The 19995-nt window shown below is 45.0% G+C and overlaps 1 protein-coding gene across 3 annotated transcripts in view; it reads right to left on the bottom strand.

Moving 5' to 3' along the window:
• The window catches only part of LOC118233681 (lethal(3)malignant brain tumor-like protein 4), a 61396-nt gene that overhangs the window by 28785 nt on the left and 12616 nt on the right, over positions 1-19995 (bottom strand). For all 3 annotated transcript variants that reach the window (XM_035429527.1, XM_035429526.1, XM_035429528.1), the window contains exons 11-17: positions 18443-18528; positions 18225-18335; positions 15840-15954; positions 13890-13992; positions 6145-6315; positions 3236-3382; positions 1020-1093 (exon numbers count right to left, since the gene is read on the bottom strand). In XM_035429527.1, the coding sequence (XP_035285418.1) occupies positions 1020-1093; positions 3236-3382; positions 6145-6315; positions 13890-13992; positions 15840-15954; positions 18225-18335; positions 18443-18528 (807 nt within the window). The remainder of the gene's footprint in view (positions 1-1019; positions 1094-3235; positions 3383-6144; positions 6316-13889; positions 13993-15839; positions 15955-18224; positions 18336-18442; positions 18529-19995) is intronic.

Raw genomic sequence — 19995 nt, 5'->3', positions numbered from 1 at the left:
TTACGTTTAAGTATCCTGAAAGGTAGTCCCTCTGTCGAACAGGATTTTGCATAAGGCACAGCATAAACGGCAACCCCGGTGCAGCTATGAGGACAGTGAGCTCAGTGTGTATCATACCCACGGTAAGCACTGCACAGCTCAGATCACCATAAGGCTGATACAGAAGTGTGAGCGGCCGAGCGGCACTGAGTCACGGCCACAGCACGGCTGTAGCTGAGAATATTTACGGCTGTTAAAACTGCTCATTTTACATTAACTGTTGACAACAAGCTTTTCCACTAATCTGGGGTCAATAAGAGCTCTGAAAAAAGTTCCCAGAACACCTGCGCTAGACCCAGTGGAGCAGGAAAGCTCTCACATACTGTAGTGTCAAAGTGGCACACTTTACACACAATGCTATTCAAAGCCTTCAAAAATTCCAGTTTATACTCCAGGCTTGGCTGCAAAACAGAACAAGGTTTGCAATTTAAATTGACAATGATCATGCTTTATAATATTAATATTTAAATTAGCCAAATGCCATCTCTCTGGTCCATGGCTGAACAGTAACAGAGATAGCCATGCACCCCAGTGACAACAATTCTTTCAGACCAAAACAGCACCTGTCAATCAAAATCTCAGGGTGAAGATGCAAAAACGCATTCACAGGAAATGGGTGAAAATGACAATAATACCATTTCTCGAAGGATCAACTCTCTCAGTGTTCAAAATTGCAAATGTGGTAAACAAGACTCTTTGTGCGGAATGTTTTCCATTGTTTCAATTTTAGGCAAATCATAACAAAATTGTAACAAAGGACCTCAATTCCTCACAGGAAAAAACACTACATTTCCCATGGTGTAATAATTCAATTTTTGGGAAACATCCACAACCTTGAAGTTTCCAGCTCCACACAAACATCCAAATAATACAGAAATACTGGCATATAACTCCAATCCGTAGGGCTGGATTTGGTTCCGAGAGACTGCAGTAATGCAAACAAAACAAACACGTGAAGTAGAAGCCGTAGAGCTGGTTACCTCTGAGCAAACTCTGCATGTCAGTATCCTCCTCCTCCTCCTCGATTTCCAGACGTTTCGCTGACTCCGCTTGCCTACACAGAGACGAGACAGAAAGGCAGAAGAAAATGACACAGAGTAGTTATCTTGTCAAGTGGACATAAATCTCAGCAGCAGACAGAATCAGGAAAAGGAGTGTTGGCAGTACATTATACAGAACACATTCTCTGTAGACGAGGCCCAATCAATAGAATCAGTCTTAATGTTCAGTAGATCCCCATATCAAAGAGTGGGATGTACTGTAATGTGTCAGCAATCCTGGTGTCTTACTAGCAGCCTGCGCACAGCCAGATGTTTCCTGAAGTCCAGCATTTAAAAGGAACCGATGACAATACCACCAGAAGGAAGAATAAATTTGGTTGGACATCATGCTGTGCCTTTATACACAGTGAGAGCTGATCTCTGCTCTTCCAACCCCGCTTCCTTTGTCATTTCACTGATCTGAAGTGACAACTGAGTGACCAGCTAAGATTTCTGCCACATTGCTTTCACCTGACTATAGGTTTTACAGGCCAGAAAGGCAGGTTTAAGAATTTTTTCACAGTCTCAGCCTCTTAAGGCTTCCTGGATTAATTTGTATGTCTAACTGAATGCTTTACAAGCGGTTGCTTGTGAAATTCTTGTTGATTCTTTTCCGGAAGACATCAAACAAGGCACCAGATCAAGCTGCATTCATGACTTATGTGCAAATGGTGCTGCCCTTTAAAGTAAAGAGGTACTTTGGGCATGCAGTAAAAAAGGTTTGAATGACCTTGAGACCCTAGAGTTCTGCCACCCTAACTTGCCTTTTAACTCTCTAATTAAGAGGTCAGTCTAAATGTTCCCTTTATTAGATCGTAAGGAATCCTTATAAGCCTGCAGTTCCTTTCATAAATGACCTATGAGCTGCACATTTATACTCCAAGAATACTATTTTAACACACCTTGTATACCATCTTTTTCAGAGGGCCAAAGTAAGGAATTTTGTCTGTCCTACAGTAGTATGAAAGGAGATTTTTTATGGTGGACGGCGCACAGCGAGAGTGGATCCGTGGGGGGAAATGCAGCCTGACAGAATTCATCACACAAACAAGGCTGAGGCCGCCGTGGAACAGAGGTGACCTCTCGGCCCGGCCCCGCTCCCTCCCGGGAGCGCGTTCCTTTCTGTGCCTGCGCCAAGAACAGCAAACGTGCAGAGATGCCTCTGAAGAGAATGCAGATCTTCCCACAGACGCCCTCAGCTCTCCACGCACGCGCAGGCTTAAAAACCTGCCCAGTACATCATGTGCTATCACCTCAAGTGCATCCCATCTGAAAGCGGCACTGCACTATCCTTTCACCCCAGCTGTTCCGCTTCTGCTATCTTTAAAATAATAATGACTGTTACACACAAACCATAGAACTAATCACCTAAGGCGCCGAATCCAAAGGAAAACTCTGAGAGTCGGCCGGGCGGGAGCACGTACTGCGCCTTGGAAGCGGGCTGAGAAAGCACGTTCCTCGCCGGCCCGCTCAAGCGCTTTCCCCGCGTTCTCATTTCATTTTCATTTGAAGCCGCTCTGGATCGGTGCTGTTCTGCGACGGGGTGGGGGGGGGGATGGGGGAGGGGAGGCTCCGCGTAGCCGGGTAAGACTGGCGTCTGCCATCTCGGCAGCCAGAGGACGCGGCGCAGGCAGATCAAAGCCGCACACAGCCCCGCGGTGCCGACCGGCACACAGAGGCGGAGGAGCCTGTCCGACACGCTCAGCGCGCTCCAAATCGCGAGGAACGCGTCTGCCCAAACAGAAGAGCGAACCAACACGTGAATGCATCTGTGAACGCTTTCACATTTCGGCCTGGATGCCAAATTTGAGGAGCTCGCTCACTGTTGTAGTGCCTATTTAAGAAGGAATCGTTCTTTGTGAAAATTTTACTGAGAGCGACCAAATGAAGGAACAGTGGTAAATGTCTTTATTGAACCCTTATCACAGACACACGATTCATATGGCAAGACAGAGTGGTCAGGGGATATTACTGTTAAACCTGGCAGAAAAGCAGACACTCCGATTCATTACGGATGAAGACATGGCAGGACAAGGAGAGGGGCTTGAGAAATATGGGAAGGACGTGAGGGATAAGGGGAGAGCTTGAAGAAGAAAGGAGGGGCTCAGTAGGATGAAGGAGGGGCTTTTTGAATAAGGGAGGGGCTTGGAGCTTACCTGCTCTGCAGCCTGGGTGTCTTCCTGGTCGGAGAGAGAGCTTCCTGTCCCTGAATGACGGGGTCTTCCCCGCGCTCTCTCTTTGCCGGGTTCGAAGCGTACCTTCCCCTGAGTCGGCTCGCCCCGTCGCTCTCTGACATCACGGCCCTGAAGTAAATACGAAAGCTCATATTTACCTGAAATGCCTCGGCTCAGCCTGCGCGCTACAAAACAATTTCATGCTCCATAAACTGTGAAAAGCTTGGCTCAGCTGCACCTACCTCAGAATGCCCTGCAGAGCATTAGCACATTGCGCACGTTGTAGCGCGTTAAACCAAAGGGCCTCATCGCCCTGAAAACCCACTGAAACACAAGGAACGGGTGCAGCTTCTCCATTAAGTGAGCAGCGTGGAGCTCAACCTGCCCTCCGATGTTAAAGGGGGAAAGTGTGCAACGTGACGGAGGAGGAACCTCCCGGCACCGCCAGCGCTCCCCTCCAGCGGATTAACGGTGACAAACATTCATCACGGCGCTAATGACCGCGCCTTTATCTCCCGACGGCCGGCCCCGCTCCGGCAGTCCCACAGCCCGGGAGCGGGAGGCACATTTAATTTAAGGACACCGGCCCGAGCTTTAAGTAAGCAGATCTGGGACACCGAGTCAATCATTTATAGAGCCTGTCCCCGAGCTCATATCAGCAGACAGAGAGAGGCACTTTAAAGGGCAAAAATCTCCCTAAAGCAAACGCGCTATTCAACACACTTAAAACTCCACATACAATACCGGCACGGTAGGGCTCGCAAAATCTCTTAAATCTTTAATTAACGACTCGCACTAGAGGAGACGGACACGGCCCTTTTAAGAACAAGCCCGCTTATTTCTGCCAGGCACAAATGTGTGGAACAGCAGTTCCAATACAAGCCCTTTAACTGTATGGTTATGGGCTCACAACCCAAGAGGGGCACTGCAACTGAACCACTGAGGAAGCCATTCAACCACAGCTGTAAACACCCTGTAAGACACACGAAAAACAAGGAAAATGCAAGAAAGTCGACTTACAAAGGTGAGAAATTGGTACTAAAGAAAACAGCAGGGAGAAATGCTGGTTTCATTGTAAAGATTCCCGGTGGACGGGAGATGGATGGACCATAACTGTTTTTATAGCTGACAGCATTTGCCCATTTTCACAGAAAAACAGGCCCTGGGTGACACTAAGCTCACACAAGCAATTCTATTGGTCCCCACCTCATATGTGAGGAAAGCAATTCCCCCCTGTTCCGCAAACCCAACGGAAGCGTGCCATGACTTGCTGATGTTTTGAAACTGTTTTCCCTCTTCACACTTTTCCACACATGAACGTCACAGCCGCTATTTTCTGCATGCTGTTTATAAATTATTTCAGCACAGATGCACACCAACATCACGACTCTATTCACCAGAAGGCAGAATCACTTTCTTTTGGCTGAACTATGTCTGACTATAACTCCTGCGTTCTCAAATGTTTCTCGTGTATATTAATCTATTGAGCCAATGACGCTGTAGCTGCTGTTCCCATAACGACGCTCCACATTATTTTGGAGATGCCACTTTTAGAAGTGTTATTATTTAAATTTATCTAGTGAGCTGAAGAAACAATTGGCTACATGCGGGTCACCACCACAGACATCTAGCTAGTTCTATTTTCACCCTAACATGGCACTAACTGGTGTGTGTGTGTGTATGTGCCAGTGTGTGTGTGTACCTGTGTGTTTGTGTGTACTGTATGTATGCATGTATGTATGCGTGTATGTGCCTGTGTGTGTATGCATGCATGTGTATGTGCCTGTGTGTTTGTGTGTATGTATGTGTGTGTGTGTGTGTGTGTGCGTGTGTGTATGTATGCGTGTGTGTGTGTGTGTGTTTGTGTGTATGTATGCGTGTGTGTGTGTGTGTGTGTGTGTGTGTGTGCGCGCATGCATGCGTGTGTGTGGTTTATTCCTTTCCCTCTCTCTAAGCTGCATCATCCTGAACCTGGTCCTTGGAGCCCTTCCCCTGGTCTGAATGTGCAGCACATCATCCGTCTGTTGACACCTTTCCTGGTTACTGATCCTGGCGGTAAAGACCGCCGACTCAGGAAGTGAGGCATGCTGGGAGCTCAGCCTGATGCCTTTAATCTGCCAATCACATGAAGGACCACAAGCCAGACAGCACAGCCAGGTGTGCATTTCCCCTGGCAGGGAGTGTGTCCCTGAGCCTGCAGGAGCGTAGAGCTCTCTGCAGGGCCCAGCAGCGCAAACAGGAAGCAGGACAGCATCCATAATGAGCACCAGGGCTGTCGATCGGACCAATAAATTACATTTGAATATTGTATGTAAAAAAACAACAGAGGTTTGTTAAGTCCCCCAGGGGAAACAAGAAGTTTCAGCTAGTTTTTTCAAAAAGAGGTTTTTTTTGGTAAATGCAAACAATCAGTCTGTTTAACAGAGTAAACACCTCACACTGAGCGTACATACAGCGAATGAACGACGAGTTGGGGATCATTTTGGTCTTTCCGAAAGTAGCGAACAAACAAATGAGTGAATCAAACAAACAAAGCTTTTGAATGAATGGAACCAAATGATGCAGCCCACCAAAAGGTCCAAAAGTTCCCAACACTGCTACCCAAATTTCGGTCATGATGTTACCTAGTCTGTGAGTGTGAGCAAGCTCTTCTGTTCTGCTAGTGAAAGCAGCTATGCACAAGTGAAAAAAATTGGGGTCCCTTTTCATTTCATTGGCCCCTTGTCAAACAGGGGACAAGTTACATTTTCCACATACACGTGATTACACATTCAAACGTTTATTTTTTCCTATTTGAAATATATTTGAATATTGAATGTAAACTTGGCAGCCCTAAAGGGCACAGGGTGTGAAGCATGCTGGGACCTATGGTAGGCTCCGCCCCCCCTCACCTCATCTCCATGTGGCAGTCCTCCTTCTCCTCCACCTCTGCTGGACTGACCGTCTTGGTTTTTTGGACGAACTGCACGGGGACCATGGTGACGTGGCGCTCTCCCCCCAGACGGTCCGGGAGCGAAGCCTCTTTCTTCATGTTGATCTCTGAGTACGGGCACCCAAAGGCACTGTGGAGCAGGACCAGGGGACATCATTCAGACACAAGCATATCTACTGAACACTCACACCAGCTGCTGAACGCTGACCGCAGCTGCTGAACGCTGACACCAGCTGCTAAACACTTATTACAGAGCATAGCTTCATGCTCAGCTGCTGCTTGGAACTTGGGTCTGACCAGAACCTGAGCATGCTGAAGCTGTCTGCAGACTCTGTCTCTCTCCAGAAAACGAATGATGAAGCCAATCAGTTATCAGATACCTTCGACTCAGTGTCCCAAGATACCCAAATTAATATTTTTATTATTTAAGCCAGGCTACTGACAAAATAACAAGAAATCAGAATTGATCTAGCCAAAGAACATAGAGAGAAATTATTGTGGGGTATGTTTTAGGATATGTTTTTTAGAAATATTCATTAAAACACCTAGAAGGACCAGACACAGATGCATATTCCATACACCGAGGCATCTCTCCCTTGCTAAAGGAGGAAACCGTGGAAACATCACAGTAGCAAAGATCTCTTAAGGCACTGAACAAACAGTTACCCAACATGACTGCTGACCTATCCCAATACACAGGACGGTGTGCAGCGCGACTGATGTGAACAGGCAGGCTTCCACCAGGGGAGATGAGCACCGCGCGTACAAGCTGTCAGGTGGGTTTATTAAGGCACAATACCACAGCCCTTCAGACTACAAAAGCCTTTCAAAGCTTTCAGGAGTCCTCTTCACTCCTCCATGCACAGCCATTCTACGTTTAAAAAAAAATCTGGTGTTTTCTGTGTGTCTGTCCACTATTCCATATAACATACCAGACTGGTCAGGACAGGGTTAAATTTAAGCCAAAACACCAGGAGCCCCTAAACACACAGTGAGGCTGTAGAGTGATGAAGGTGATGAGGTCAGGAAAGACGGGGAAATGAGGGGGCACTGAGACAGACAGACACAAAGATAAGCGGCAATTAAAGCACAGAGGAGCAGGAGAGACTGATGAAGGGCTTCAGGGTGAACGGCGAGCGACCAGCGCAGAGGGATCACAGAGGAATTCCACAGAGGTGCTCCCCCCCCTCCCCTCGCCATGATAATCTCTCTCATTTCAGACTCGGTTAGCTTTTAAAACACAATCCCGGGGTGGCGGAGACTAATCTGTGAGAGGCGGGGTCCTTGGGGGATGAGACTCGCTCCATCTGAAAACCGAGCGTTTGCATGTGAGCCGCAGGCTGGCCGACTGGACGGTGGTCGACTGGACGCAGGCCCGACGCTTCCCTACGCAGGGTCTCTGCAGGACCCGCTTCCTGCGCTGGGCTCCTGCAGCTCGGCGTGGACGCGCCTGCGGTTCCCCGGGCGCTCGGCGAAGGCAGACGGCGTGAGTAATGCGTGTCAGGTCATCGGCATGTGCGTAAGAGTGTTACGCAAACCGTCAACCGTGTTAGGGAAAAACAAAAACAAAAGCTTCGCGATTAGCATAAAAGTGATAGATATTGCTTTGATATACGCAGGGATAGCTGTACTGATTAAATGTTAATGTGCTGCATATTAAAGGTGTACGCAAAAGTACGGTAAGTATAGGTTAATATACATTAAAATATTTATTTTGGTATTATATGATATGAATACATCTGAACAGCCACTGAGAAATTTTTGCAAGAAATATGACTCCCTGTGTCCCAAGAAATACTAATCCTGGGCTTAATATTTTAAAGAGAAGCTGGACTTTTCCCATGATTCCTGAGTTGCATTCCCTTGTGAAATGCAGTGCAATTCAAACTGCAATGGTCAAGCTACAAGTGTCTGACATCACCACACTGATGAAGCAGCTGCAGTATTGCTTAACACAACAAAAGCAAAATCCTCCACTGTTTAAAAAAGTTTCTGTGGTGTCATAGGCTGCACTGTTATTAATATTACACCACAGGCAGCGCTTCGCAGTGGCAGGTACTCTACCCCCAATATTAAAGCAGGAATCCTTATTCAGTGGGAGTCCAGTGGAGTCATTTCATCTGCTTGAAAATAGCAGATTTATAAGAATATAAAACATAACAATGAGCATCAGCTCGCTGTTCACCTACAAACTAGACCATCCAAGGGAGTGCCTGCCTTGATTTAAGAAAGATAAAATACTAACAGTTTAAAAGCAAAACTAAATATTTGGGCACTTGGTGAGCACAGGAATTAGGCAGAAGCCCCATCTGAGCATGCAGATAAGAAAGCCTCTTTCACAGCAGGATGTTACACATTCACACCTAAGCTCTTCACGTCTTGACTGGAGCATAGGCCTGCTGTGGGTGAGAGTGACAGGTCCAGAAGCATGCGCAGCATGAGGAAGGGCTCAGGCTGGACGACTCTGCAAAGTCATGAGACCAACACTTCAGATTTCTTTTTTTTTTCGGGGGGGGGGGGGGGGGGGGGGTTGGTATATCGGCCAGTGAAAATTCTGAGTGGCCAGTTACTTTGGAAAACCACTAGCAACAGTGGCTGGTGAGCCAAAAAGTTAATGTCAAGCCCTGTCCTCAGGTGAGAGTGAGTGAGAGAGACTGAATACTACAGACGACAATCGGTGGGACAACTTATAGCACTGCTAGAAACATCTAGAATGACAAGTCTGAGCACCATACAATGACCACAACTAAGAGAGCTAGCAGTAATATGAAGGTGTATGGCAAGGGCTGTTAACCTTCTGCCAGTTCTTAAAATATATACTGAAATATATTTTATTTTTGTAACATGTTTTATCTGTGCCTAGAAAGCGCGCGCACACACACACACACACACACACACACAAACACGGCTGATGCATCCACACATGGCTGGCTTATTCCAATCTTCTGTTTTGTGTCTGGTCTTACGAACAAATACATTATATCACATTACAATACATTAATTTTTCCTGTAAGCCAGATCCATTCAACTGCATATTACACACGTTTCATTACACAGTGTCACACTCACTTCCTTTCATCAAGTCTCATCTCAGAATCTGTCATTCTTCATCACATTAAACAAGACATCCATTTTGACCTGTCACTGTCAGGAGGCTGACAGTTTAACCTCCCTGTGAGCGTTGCTAAAAGGGTGACAATCTGAGGAGTGAGGGAAAGACCCCCCCTCTCCGGGATGTGATGTGTCTGACGCAGATCCTCCCTGCTCTGCCCCCCCGTCCAACCCCTTTTCCACTGTAGGTGAGGCAAACCACTCCCCCAGTGCAGATGATATTAACCCCTTTGTGCAAGCCTCCAAGTGGCCCAGACGGAGGGGGTCTGAGATTGCTCAACTCAGACATTCATGGTAAAAGTGTCTTGCTTCATTTAAGCCATTTTCCAAGTCTCTGTGATGCTGACATCTGGAGTTGGAGCCTTATATAGACCACCCCCTAAATGGACAAGGATTGGTCAGATTTGGCATCTGCGCAAATGGGTTAAGTGAAGGCTGACCGAATCACCATGGCGACCGCACGCGGGGGTGGGGCTGAGGGGAGGGCTGCACCTGCGGCTAACAGGCCTTCACGCTGCGATACTGACACGGTTCGCTGATTTATCGTTCTTCTCTCCATTGCTGACCTGAACCACTGCATCTCCATCGGGAAATGAAATGCTGCCAAGTGAAAGGAGATCCACCATAGATTCCCTTAGCCATGGTCCTCTTAGCGATTACCTGCACTGCAATGCTGCACATCAGGCTGTCATGGCATTGCACACAACTCCAGCGTTACGGCTGACTGGATGAAGCTTGTCTGACATTTACTAAGAGTATTTGACATACTGAGAGCTCTCCTATCAGGAAAGAGTGTGTGTGGTTTGAAGCATAAAGCATTCATCACCACAAACTCGTTAGGACTATATAAGACGGGTGCTTAGAAAATTCCATCAAATATTTCCCCTCAGGCTTGGTTTCTGAAAATTCTATAAATTCTATGTTCCGAGCTCCAGTTACATGAGGCTTTGTGATAATTAAACTCTGAAAATACAGATCATTTCTAGGAGAACAGCCCTGGTGTACTCTAAAATGTTTGAGACGCACGTCCCGTGTGCACATGCGCAAAACTCCCGAACGTCCCACACACCATCCTGGCCAAATTCATTCTCAACATCAAGGGGCAGAGCTTTGTACATTCACAGCACGTAAGTGCTCGAAGAGCAGCACTACCCACAAATACAGCACTCAGATCACACGACTGACTTCTGGCCTTGCAGAAGAACACCATCATTACCACGCCCTCTAACAGCCCCACTTCAGAACAGTCTGGTGCACAGTCACATAAAAACCTCAATGCCAAAATAATTCTGTCCGTTGCATTGCTTCACAGTTTATTTGCCTGGCAGAAACCCAGTGAATTTTTCCTCCCGTGTTTTAAAGGAAAGAGATCTGAGCCTTCACCTTTATGGAAATATCTCAAATAGATTATAGAGGGAATGTGAGGGAAGGACCGTTATATTTTCTCCTTTTTTGACTGTCCACTCCTCATAAAGTTGGGTCATGGTTTATCTTTCTAATCAAGAGAGCCAAACCAAGCTGTTAGGCTGAAGGTCAGAGCTGATTAAATGAAGCAGGTGTAAATGCTCGCATTACTGACATTCAACTTCCTGAGTTTGTGGAGGAAGAAAAGTCTTGATTGACATTTGGCAGGTACTGTGTATAATGTTGTCTATAATGGCCCCCAGATATTTAAACTCCTCAACTCTTTTTATGTTTTTTGCTCCTATGTTATCAGGGGGGACAATGTTCTTCTGAAGTCCATGACCATTTCTTTTGTTTCTTCCACATTCAAGTCTAAAAACAATTGCTGTTTGGTTCATTTCTTCAGAGTTGGCGGTGTCCACAATCACATCATCTGAATACTTAAAAAATGGTGCATAAAACAACTGCGACTGTCTAATCCACTGCTATAATTGATAATGCACTGACTAACAACACAAACCAGCAGACCCTGCGGCTGTCCTAGGTCCATGGTTTAGACCCCTGATATAGTCCTACACTGGATATGAATTTTAATCAGAAGTGGGATTACAGCTCACTGAATTCAAGGTGTTTTAAATTCTTGGGATGTTCCCATCATGACGCATGATTTTTCCCGAAGAAAAATCTGTGCAGGCATAAATATTTCAGAAGCGTTCTTTCTTTCTGCTACATATTGTATGTTTTGAGAGCCGACCGGAGCCATAAATACCCCACGATGCAATGCATTTCTATTTGCGTCTTCCGGAGCCACCCACCACCACCCTCCTTAAAACAGGCATCCTTTTCTGACTCTGCTGGAGCTGAGTTCACTCCCACTGCTTAAAGTACGGCCGCAGTGTAACTCAGCACTTCAGGGTCCGGGCTTCCCAAAAACATGTGACTCGCTCAACAGATGCGCTACTGCCACTGTAACCCTGAGCACGGTACTCAACCAAAATACTGCACTTCAGTAAGCATCCAGATGCTTCAAATGTATGCTGTATAATGTGAAAAACTGTCCATTTATTTTCCAGCATGTCAAATGATGTATAAATACCGTCATGCTCCCTGGATGAAGGTATCTGCCCAGCAAATTAAATTAGGGGATAGTAAAAGCATCCAGAGCAGCACCGTCCCCTCAGTTAATTGAGGCTTGAGACTAAACACTACGAATACGCTCAAGAAAGAAGCAGGCGGGCCTTCTGAGCCTCTGACCTTCCTATGTCTAGATGGGCTTAATTCTCCACAGTCCTTTCTTCCGAGAGAACTGATGTAAAAATGAAAGCCTGTGTGTGTGTGTGTGTGTGTGTGTGTGTGTGTGTGTGTGTGTGTGTGTGTGTGTGCGTAAAGCAGCTTAGTCACACTGCCAGTTTAATCATTTTTATGCATCCGCATGAATTCTGTATGATTACACTATTATTGCACAGTTTCACATGGCATAACGCAGGCATCTTCTGTACATAAGCGCTTTCTGAGATACAGTGAGATCAAGGCCTCAATTGGGATCCACCCACAATACACCTTCTCTTTAAATTTCATCTGAATGCCATCTGGATTAGATACGGTTCATTTAAGGCTATGATATAATTGTATGCCTGACATTAAGTCTAGATTTATTTCATTGGCTGCAAGGCTATTCAGTGTTAAACATTTCTACAACAAACAATGAGGCCCAAGACTCTGAAAAGAATACTCTGAAGACTCTGAATGAGTACACCATTTATCCAGGCTTGTGGGGATGTGAATGGTAAATTGTCTGTTCATCTTGTAATTAAAAGGCTCTGTCTGTGTAGGGATTCAGAACTGCAGTTATCTCTCTGATCAATCTCCAAAAGACCCCTTCAGTACAAGCAGAGTTAGACAAAGACCATTAATCCTATCCAAGCACACCACAAAAGGCAAATGAAATGCACAGTCCATGTGTCTGTCGACCAAACACAGGCCAGAAAGATTTTTTAAAAGTTCACTTTTTTAAAATGGGACAATAAGGTCAGCCAGTCAATAGAATGTAAATGAAATGCAAACAGAATTCAAACCGCATGATAATTTATTTTAGGGCATATTTCTTTTATTTTGTCCACGGTGCTTCTCTTTTGATGGACTATCCCTAGTGCATTTTGATTTCAGAGGCAGTAGAAATGAGTGATTTTCAGAGTTATTTCGCATCAGAGGAACTGAACAATAATCCAAATTGATTTTGGACAGGATGACATTTATCAACACGTGCTTGAAGGCAAACTTCAGAGTGATCAGGAGATTGCCTCCCCAGACAGGTCTTTGAACAGCAAGCTAACAAAGCCAGCAATGCAATCACAGCTGCCTTGCAGGCCCTCTTTGACAGCCTCCACAAACGCTGAAAAATTCATTCTGCAGGAATGTCTGCTGACATTAAAATACAGGCCTGATTATGCTTCCACAGCCACGGCTCACTTCGAGAGATATTGATTAAAACTCAATCTTCTGAATTGTGTCTGGACAATATGACAGAGGCATGCGAAATCACAATCCACTGGTCATACTACAGAAGGTCTTCACAACTGACCAGTTCTATTGCTTTTGCCAGGTCCAAGACCATCACTACATATACATATTCATCACTTGTTTATTGCAATATGGCTTTGTCTTTTATACATGTGTCCCTTCAGTGCCATTATAGTACTGTCTCAGCTGATTTTATCAACCAGGGGAATCTATAAAATTACTCCCCATGAACAACAAGGGGGCTTTAGTATTTGAAAGGCTTCAAAATTTCAAAAGCAGACCTGTCTTAAAAAAAGACTGACAATCTTGTTTTCCAAGACATGTACATTTATGTTAATGAACTAATGGCAGTCAGGTGATTGGTGGTCCATACCAAACCAATCAGAGCTTATTAGTCATCAACACTGGCCATTATCTTATAAAAACAAGTCATCAGAGACCCATTTATAATGTGACAATTGTCTATTTACTCAAGGTCATCATCTGGAGTGGGTACATTACACCCCATTTGGGGTGTAATGTACCCAGAGGGGAAACTAGAGGCATTTAGTCTAACAAGCGATCTCTTTACTGTTGATACCTGTATTTCACAAATTGGGGAGTGATTAAAGTTCCATCTTTAACATGGTACTGAACATAATTTGATTGACAGCCCAGTGGCCCACTCACCTGTGGTGGCCTGTGTAGCGTGGGCCTCTGATGTGGCCCACACCCCTACATCCTGGCGTCGGACACACACCCTGATTGGCTGAGGGCTTGATGTCTGTTGGGCCTATACAGAAAGAGCAAACAAGCAAACCACATTTATCGTTTATCCTTTTAAAGGCTGCTGATGCCAATGCTTGGGGGCGTCCAACAGAACTGTGGCTAGTTCGCTTAGCTAAGAAAACAAATGCTTTCAGTTAATTCTGAATTCAAATCTGCCTTTGATGGCAAATGCAAGGTAAATTACCGAGTTTACTTTGCCGAGAACAGCGAGAGACGTTTTAGCGCAAACAAGGATACACAAACAAGGATACACAAAACCCAGCATGCTCATCTTCGAACTGTGAAAAGGCTAAGTTAAAACAGAAAGGTTTGTTTCATGTTTGCAGAGCAAACACTAAGCAACCTGCTCAGCACAATGAATAATGTGACTATCAGTCCCCATGCTGCTCAGTTCAGCCCTTTCCTTTGTGTGGTCCCCGTCAGCACAGTGACCTCGGGTCAGAACCTCCTCTCAGTATCAGTGGGTCGGGAATAAAGGCCAAGACCTCAATAACAGCAGGGGAAGGAACTGCCACCCCTTCATTCATCATTCTGCATGCAGGCACGGCGGCAGCGCTGGCCACAGTCGGGGATAAATGTTCAGCATTTCTCACGTGTCAATTGAGTCTGAATTCACTCAGGGATGAACACTCCTGCTGGATTCACCTGAACACATCACAGCCACTAATTTTTCACCAAGGAAACCGCTTTCATGTTGAAGAAAAGTGGGACACTTTATGTCAGTTCCATGTTTATTAATGAAGGGTTTTTTATGTGTGTGCATTTCTGTGTGTGTGTGCGTGTGTGTGTGCGTTCGTGCGTGCGTGTGTGTAAACATTAGATGCACTTCACTAAGCCGATGTAAAACTAGAGACCGCTCCATACTCCACAATGTAATTAGATCTGACTCTTGATTTCCATGCAGGATTCTGTATCTAAAACACAATAAGCTATCTGTACCTACTGGGTAAAGGGTTTTTCAATAACAGAAATTTCAAGTGCAAACCCCTATAAATATGGTTTATAGTTCAATATGAACAAAATGGGAAAATCAATAACTAACTTTGTTCCATGGACCATATAAATACTGCTAATAAATTAGTGCATTCCTGAACAATGCAGGACTTCAACAATAAAAGCATTCATTCACTTGTGTAATAGCCTATTACCTCTTTGAAAACCTTTCCTGTAATTGCCTTAGAATAAAACAACATCTTGAAAGAGCAGCCAATAAATGTCTTGGTTTAAGAACAAGTTTCTCTCCCAGTTGAGGTAGAAGCCTAGGTCCAAATGCATAAGTGTGCTGCATGGAAAACACATATTTACACAAAAGTATTTTGTTTGCATGTCTCATCATTCTTAGTCATCTTCCTCAAAACATGCATTGTCGTTTTAATGACAGCACTTGGCACTTATTCATTGATTTTCATTAGGCGGGTCAGTAAGGTCACTTTAACCTTTACATGGTTAGACTGAGCCCAATTAAGAGGACATTTTCTCCTGACCTTTTACCCAATCTGACCACAAGTCAGGGGTCATTCTTTGCAGAATGAGAACCGAGACACAATCATTGTTTGCTGAAACTGCAAAAATGCAGCACCAGAGGAAAAAAACCTGTGTTTTTTTTCTCATTGCTGTGAGGTGGAAAAAGACATTCATTTTATATTTCTCTGTATTTCTCCATTTGAAGGCCACTGTACAATTCAGCAGTTGAGAATTCCCTTTCTGACCTTTAGACAGCCACACATGGCTGCGTTAGAGAGCCCCCTGCACAGCTAAGACAGACCCGTGAGAAAAACAAAACCAACGTGGGAACGCTGCCTTTCGGTTTGTTATTTCGGCGCTCTGGCGGGGCTCCGTATGGGGACTTACGCAGGGGCGGCTCCAGCGGGTGGCCCGTCTGGGCGCACCACCCTGCGGGGTGCAGGTCCGAGTGGTCCGAATCCACCCAGAAATCAAACTTGTGATGCCAGCCGTCGAAGTGGACCTGTGTGGGTGGCGGAATACAGCCGATTAACAAATTCAGTCTTACTTACGTGAACATGTGCTTATTTAAGAGAAGCGCTATTCCAGAGCATCCTAAAGTATACTGTAGCACATAAGAAAAGATTAGCTGAACACCAGTACAGAATCTGAAATGAAAATATACTGCAACCCAAATCAAAACAAAGCACTTTGTCGTACATGTGCCATACTGACAGGAAAGTATTAATACAAATATTCACTTTGGGGTTTGGTTTCTTCACATGAAGTAATTTGCTGAAACTGAAATGTATACTGTACATATATATTTGCACATACTTATCCTACTACAATAACCTTTCAGTATCTCTGCCACAAGTGCGCATGGATGTCGAGCATTAAATATTAATCCCGATTAAGATTTATAATTGGCCGGATCAGACAAGCATGCATAAAACATAAGAATTTGACATCCCCCCTTTGCATAAAAAGGATTTGTTGAAATTTAATGACCATTGGCTTCCGGTGGGAGGACAACATTTCTATATGAATATTTCTGTAACTTCCATTTTAACTGTTATTAATATTAATGCCTCGCTTGGTGGCAGAAGTCTTATGATGCGTTTATACAGCTGGACGTTTCCCGAAGAAAATCAGCTTAAGTGTTTTACTGAAATACCCAATGCACCCCTGTGATCCCATTTCTTTCTCCTCTGTGCAATTCGATCCAATGAACTCGATTCATAACCCTTAGGATCCTGCACTAATGAGTTCTCCCGTGGCCTGTAATGCCATTCCTGCTGTCGAGCTTGATTTGGGGTTTCGTTTGAACATTAGGGCAAAACGGGAAAAAAATCAGATCGGCATCGACTGGATCAGCGTTCCGCCAGAGCGGGCAGCAGCGGCCCTCGGGCGGTCAGAAGGCCTTAATTGATTGTAACGGATAGCGGATTTCTAATTCACGCTGGACAGATGGCTGCTCTTCATCCCGTGCTCACCTCCATGAAGCGCCGGCACCTCTTAACCCACACAGAGCTGATTAAGGCCGACGCTGCACGCTAGCCCGCTAGCCCGCTGCATTGGGGGTAAGACATTGCAATCAAAATAATGACTTAACCCCCCCGTTAAAGCCGATCTGGGTTAGCAATCACTGCTTGATCCTATAAGTGAAAATTAATCAAACCGAGAGATGGTCATAAATCACTTCACGCACACGCACACGCACACACACACACACACTACTCATCCATGCCTGTCTGCTCACAGTAAATGGCTGAGAGTGGATATAAGGCATTTTGGTCTGTATATAGAACCATTGGGCCTCCAATATGCTTCAGGAGAGTCCACCAGCACAGGGATCCCATTCTTCCATTCTCCTCCCATTCAAATACAGCGTTTCCCCATTACCAGGTGAACACCAATCGTTCACTATCTCTGGTGTCCATGGGTGCCTGCATGTTTACCCTCCGTAGGTCACATGATGGAGGACTTGCAGCTCAAAGGTTGTGGGTTAGATTCTCAGCTGAGGGGCTACAGTTATACCTTCATCAAGATTCCTAATCTGAACTGGTTGTATAAATGGACTGTATGTAATGTAATCTGTGTAAGTTGTTCTGGATAAGAGCATTTTCTAAATACCATAATGTAATGTTATTGGTTGTAGGCATCTGATCCTAAAGACAGTATATTCTCCTACAGCCGTGTAATACCATGGGAATACCGGGCAATTATCATTTTAATTTTTAGTTTTCTGTGCAGTTCTTTGGTGAGAGAGAACACCATAGCAGCTGGCTGATCAGACACTGCTCATGTGCCTTTGGTCCATTCAAGGGCCTCTTCATACTGAACAAACTGCCCGTCTCATTTACCACGAGAAAGAGGGGTCCTCGCAATTAAGAAATTGCTTATGCCCCCACCCGATGGGATAGGTACTAAAGGTAATGAAGAATTTCCACTCATTGTTCATTAAGTGATCTGATTTGTTAGTGTTGAAGTGGATGAAGTCAGCTCCTGTTCAAGCCCTCTAGGCGGGTAGTTCAAAAGTAATTACTATAGAAACGAATAGTATTGAAACCTTTTAAATAAGGAAACTTTAGAAGTAATTTTTGTGCAATATTACATTTTTATATAATATTTATTTTTGAAAAAAAGCCTGTTTTTTCCAGAAAGTTCCCAGTATCTGTGACATCTCCAAACACTCTACCCTCAGTGTGTTTTTTGCTGGATGTTTTCCTGACATTGAAAACACCCACCTCCATCTTAGCTTGCGCCATTCTTTCTAAGGCTCCCACTCACCTTCACCCTGTAGTCTTCAGAGTCGATGATGGTGGCCACCCGTATAAGCATGGGGTTCCTTCTGTCCACAGCCTCTAGCTTCATGTTCATCTGTAACCTGTGTGGCGCTCCCTGCAAAACCCATTAAACTGCATTCAAATTTTTAACATGGACCTAGTGTACATTCAGACGGGCTGCATGACCATTCCGATCTGCTTTGTACATGTAGTGCTGCTTACCATGCAGAAAGCTTCGCTCGGCACAGCCAAGCAGCCAGTATCTTCTAGATACTCCTCCCATGAGAAACATTCCGGATTGGGGTATCCTAAAAAAAAAAATGAAGAGAGAAAAATTAAAGGATAAAAAAGGCTTGCGACTCGTTCTACAGTCGATGAACATGTGCGTTGCAGGTGCATAGAGAGTGCCAGCGAATGCTTTGCTTCGCTTTGGGTCATGACCAGGTCAGCTTGCCTCAGATCTGGGAAGTGATCCAAACTCTCCACTTGCAAACAGACATTAATGTAGATTAGTGCTGAAGCGACATTCAAAAGTAAGTGAATGCCCTACGGCTGTAAACACTAGAACAGCAGCGCCTCCCATAGGTGAAGGACGAAGGCCTGTGGCGTATGAATTCTGCCTCTGCATGTATTCTACAGCATAAAACAGCGGCGGCTAAGAGCGCACGCTGTGCTCTGCACACTCTTTACACTGAAATCTACACAAGAATGACAATATTATCAATGCATTTTAGCCAATTCGAGATACAATATGATAATGTTCACAATACCTGCGTGTTCAGTTGAAACACAGGATCATACATTTTTCACAGAAGAAAATGTAGGCCACAATCACGTGACCAGTACCAGTGCATCCCAGGGGAATTCATTAAGAGATACAGCCTGAGTTTTATTGTCAGGCAGTTCTTATGTCTGTCAAATCTAGTTTGGGTTGCGGTTCTGCTGAGAGCTCTCTGTAAGCGCTGCTATCTGCGGTGAGCCTGTCTCCTGCGCTCCAGAGCACCATTCACACGTCTGTGAGGCGTGCCGTGTTCACCTGCGGGGGACCACAGCTCCATGCCCCCCCCCCCCCCCCCCACTCCGCCTGTACCCGAGTGCTACAAACATTTCAGACCGAATGCCTGCGATTGTGGCGGGAATGCAACGCGCCATACACCCTCCCCCTCCCTTCTCTCCCCCCCTTACCACACGCTACCTGATGTTACTATTATGCTGAAAAATGATCTTCAAAGCTGCCTTGCCCCAGGGAAACAAAGCCGATGGATGCACTTCAGGAGAGTGTTTACTGTGTGTCTAAGCAGCATCGAAGGCAAATGTGAGAGGGAGGCTTTTCATCGTTCTGACCTGGATTTCATATAAATCAAGAATTTGATGAAGCAACAGCATTCTGCCCTTGATGTGGTTAACTGCCGGTATGCCTCTGTAGTAAGTGGAACTCAAGCTGGCCTCTACAACTCAATCTGGATATGGTCTGCTGTCAGGTTATGTATGTACGTATGTATGTGTATATATGTGTGTATATATATATATATATATATATATATATATATATATATATATATACACAAACAGATAGGTGACAAATTAAAGGAAAAACCTGAATAAATGAATGGAGAAACATAACCAAGCTTCCATACAGGTGTACTGCATGATACAACTAAGCAATTAACAGCCTATCATGCCCTGTGGCATACATAAAAATGTTGAGCAGGCCAGCTGACCTTGATTTTGGATCAAGATGGCAGGAGGAAAAGATCTAAGTGACTTTGAAAGAG

The sequence above is a fragment of the Anguilla anguilla genome, chromosome 8 (assembly GCF_013347855.1).
Source record: "Anguilla anguilla isolate fAngAng1 chromosome 8, fAngAng1.pri, whole genome shotgun sequence".
Taxonomy (NCBI): Eukaryota; Metazoa; Chordata; class Actinopteri; order Anguilliformes; family Anguillidae; genus Anguilla; species Anguilla anguilla.
This window is presented reverse-complemented; position numbering and strand designations above follow the sequence as displayed.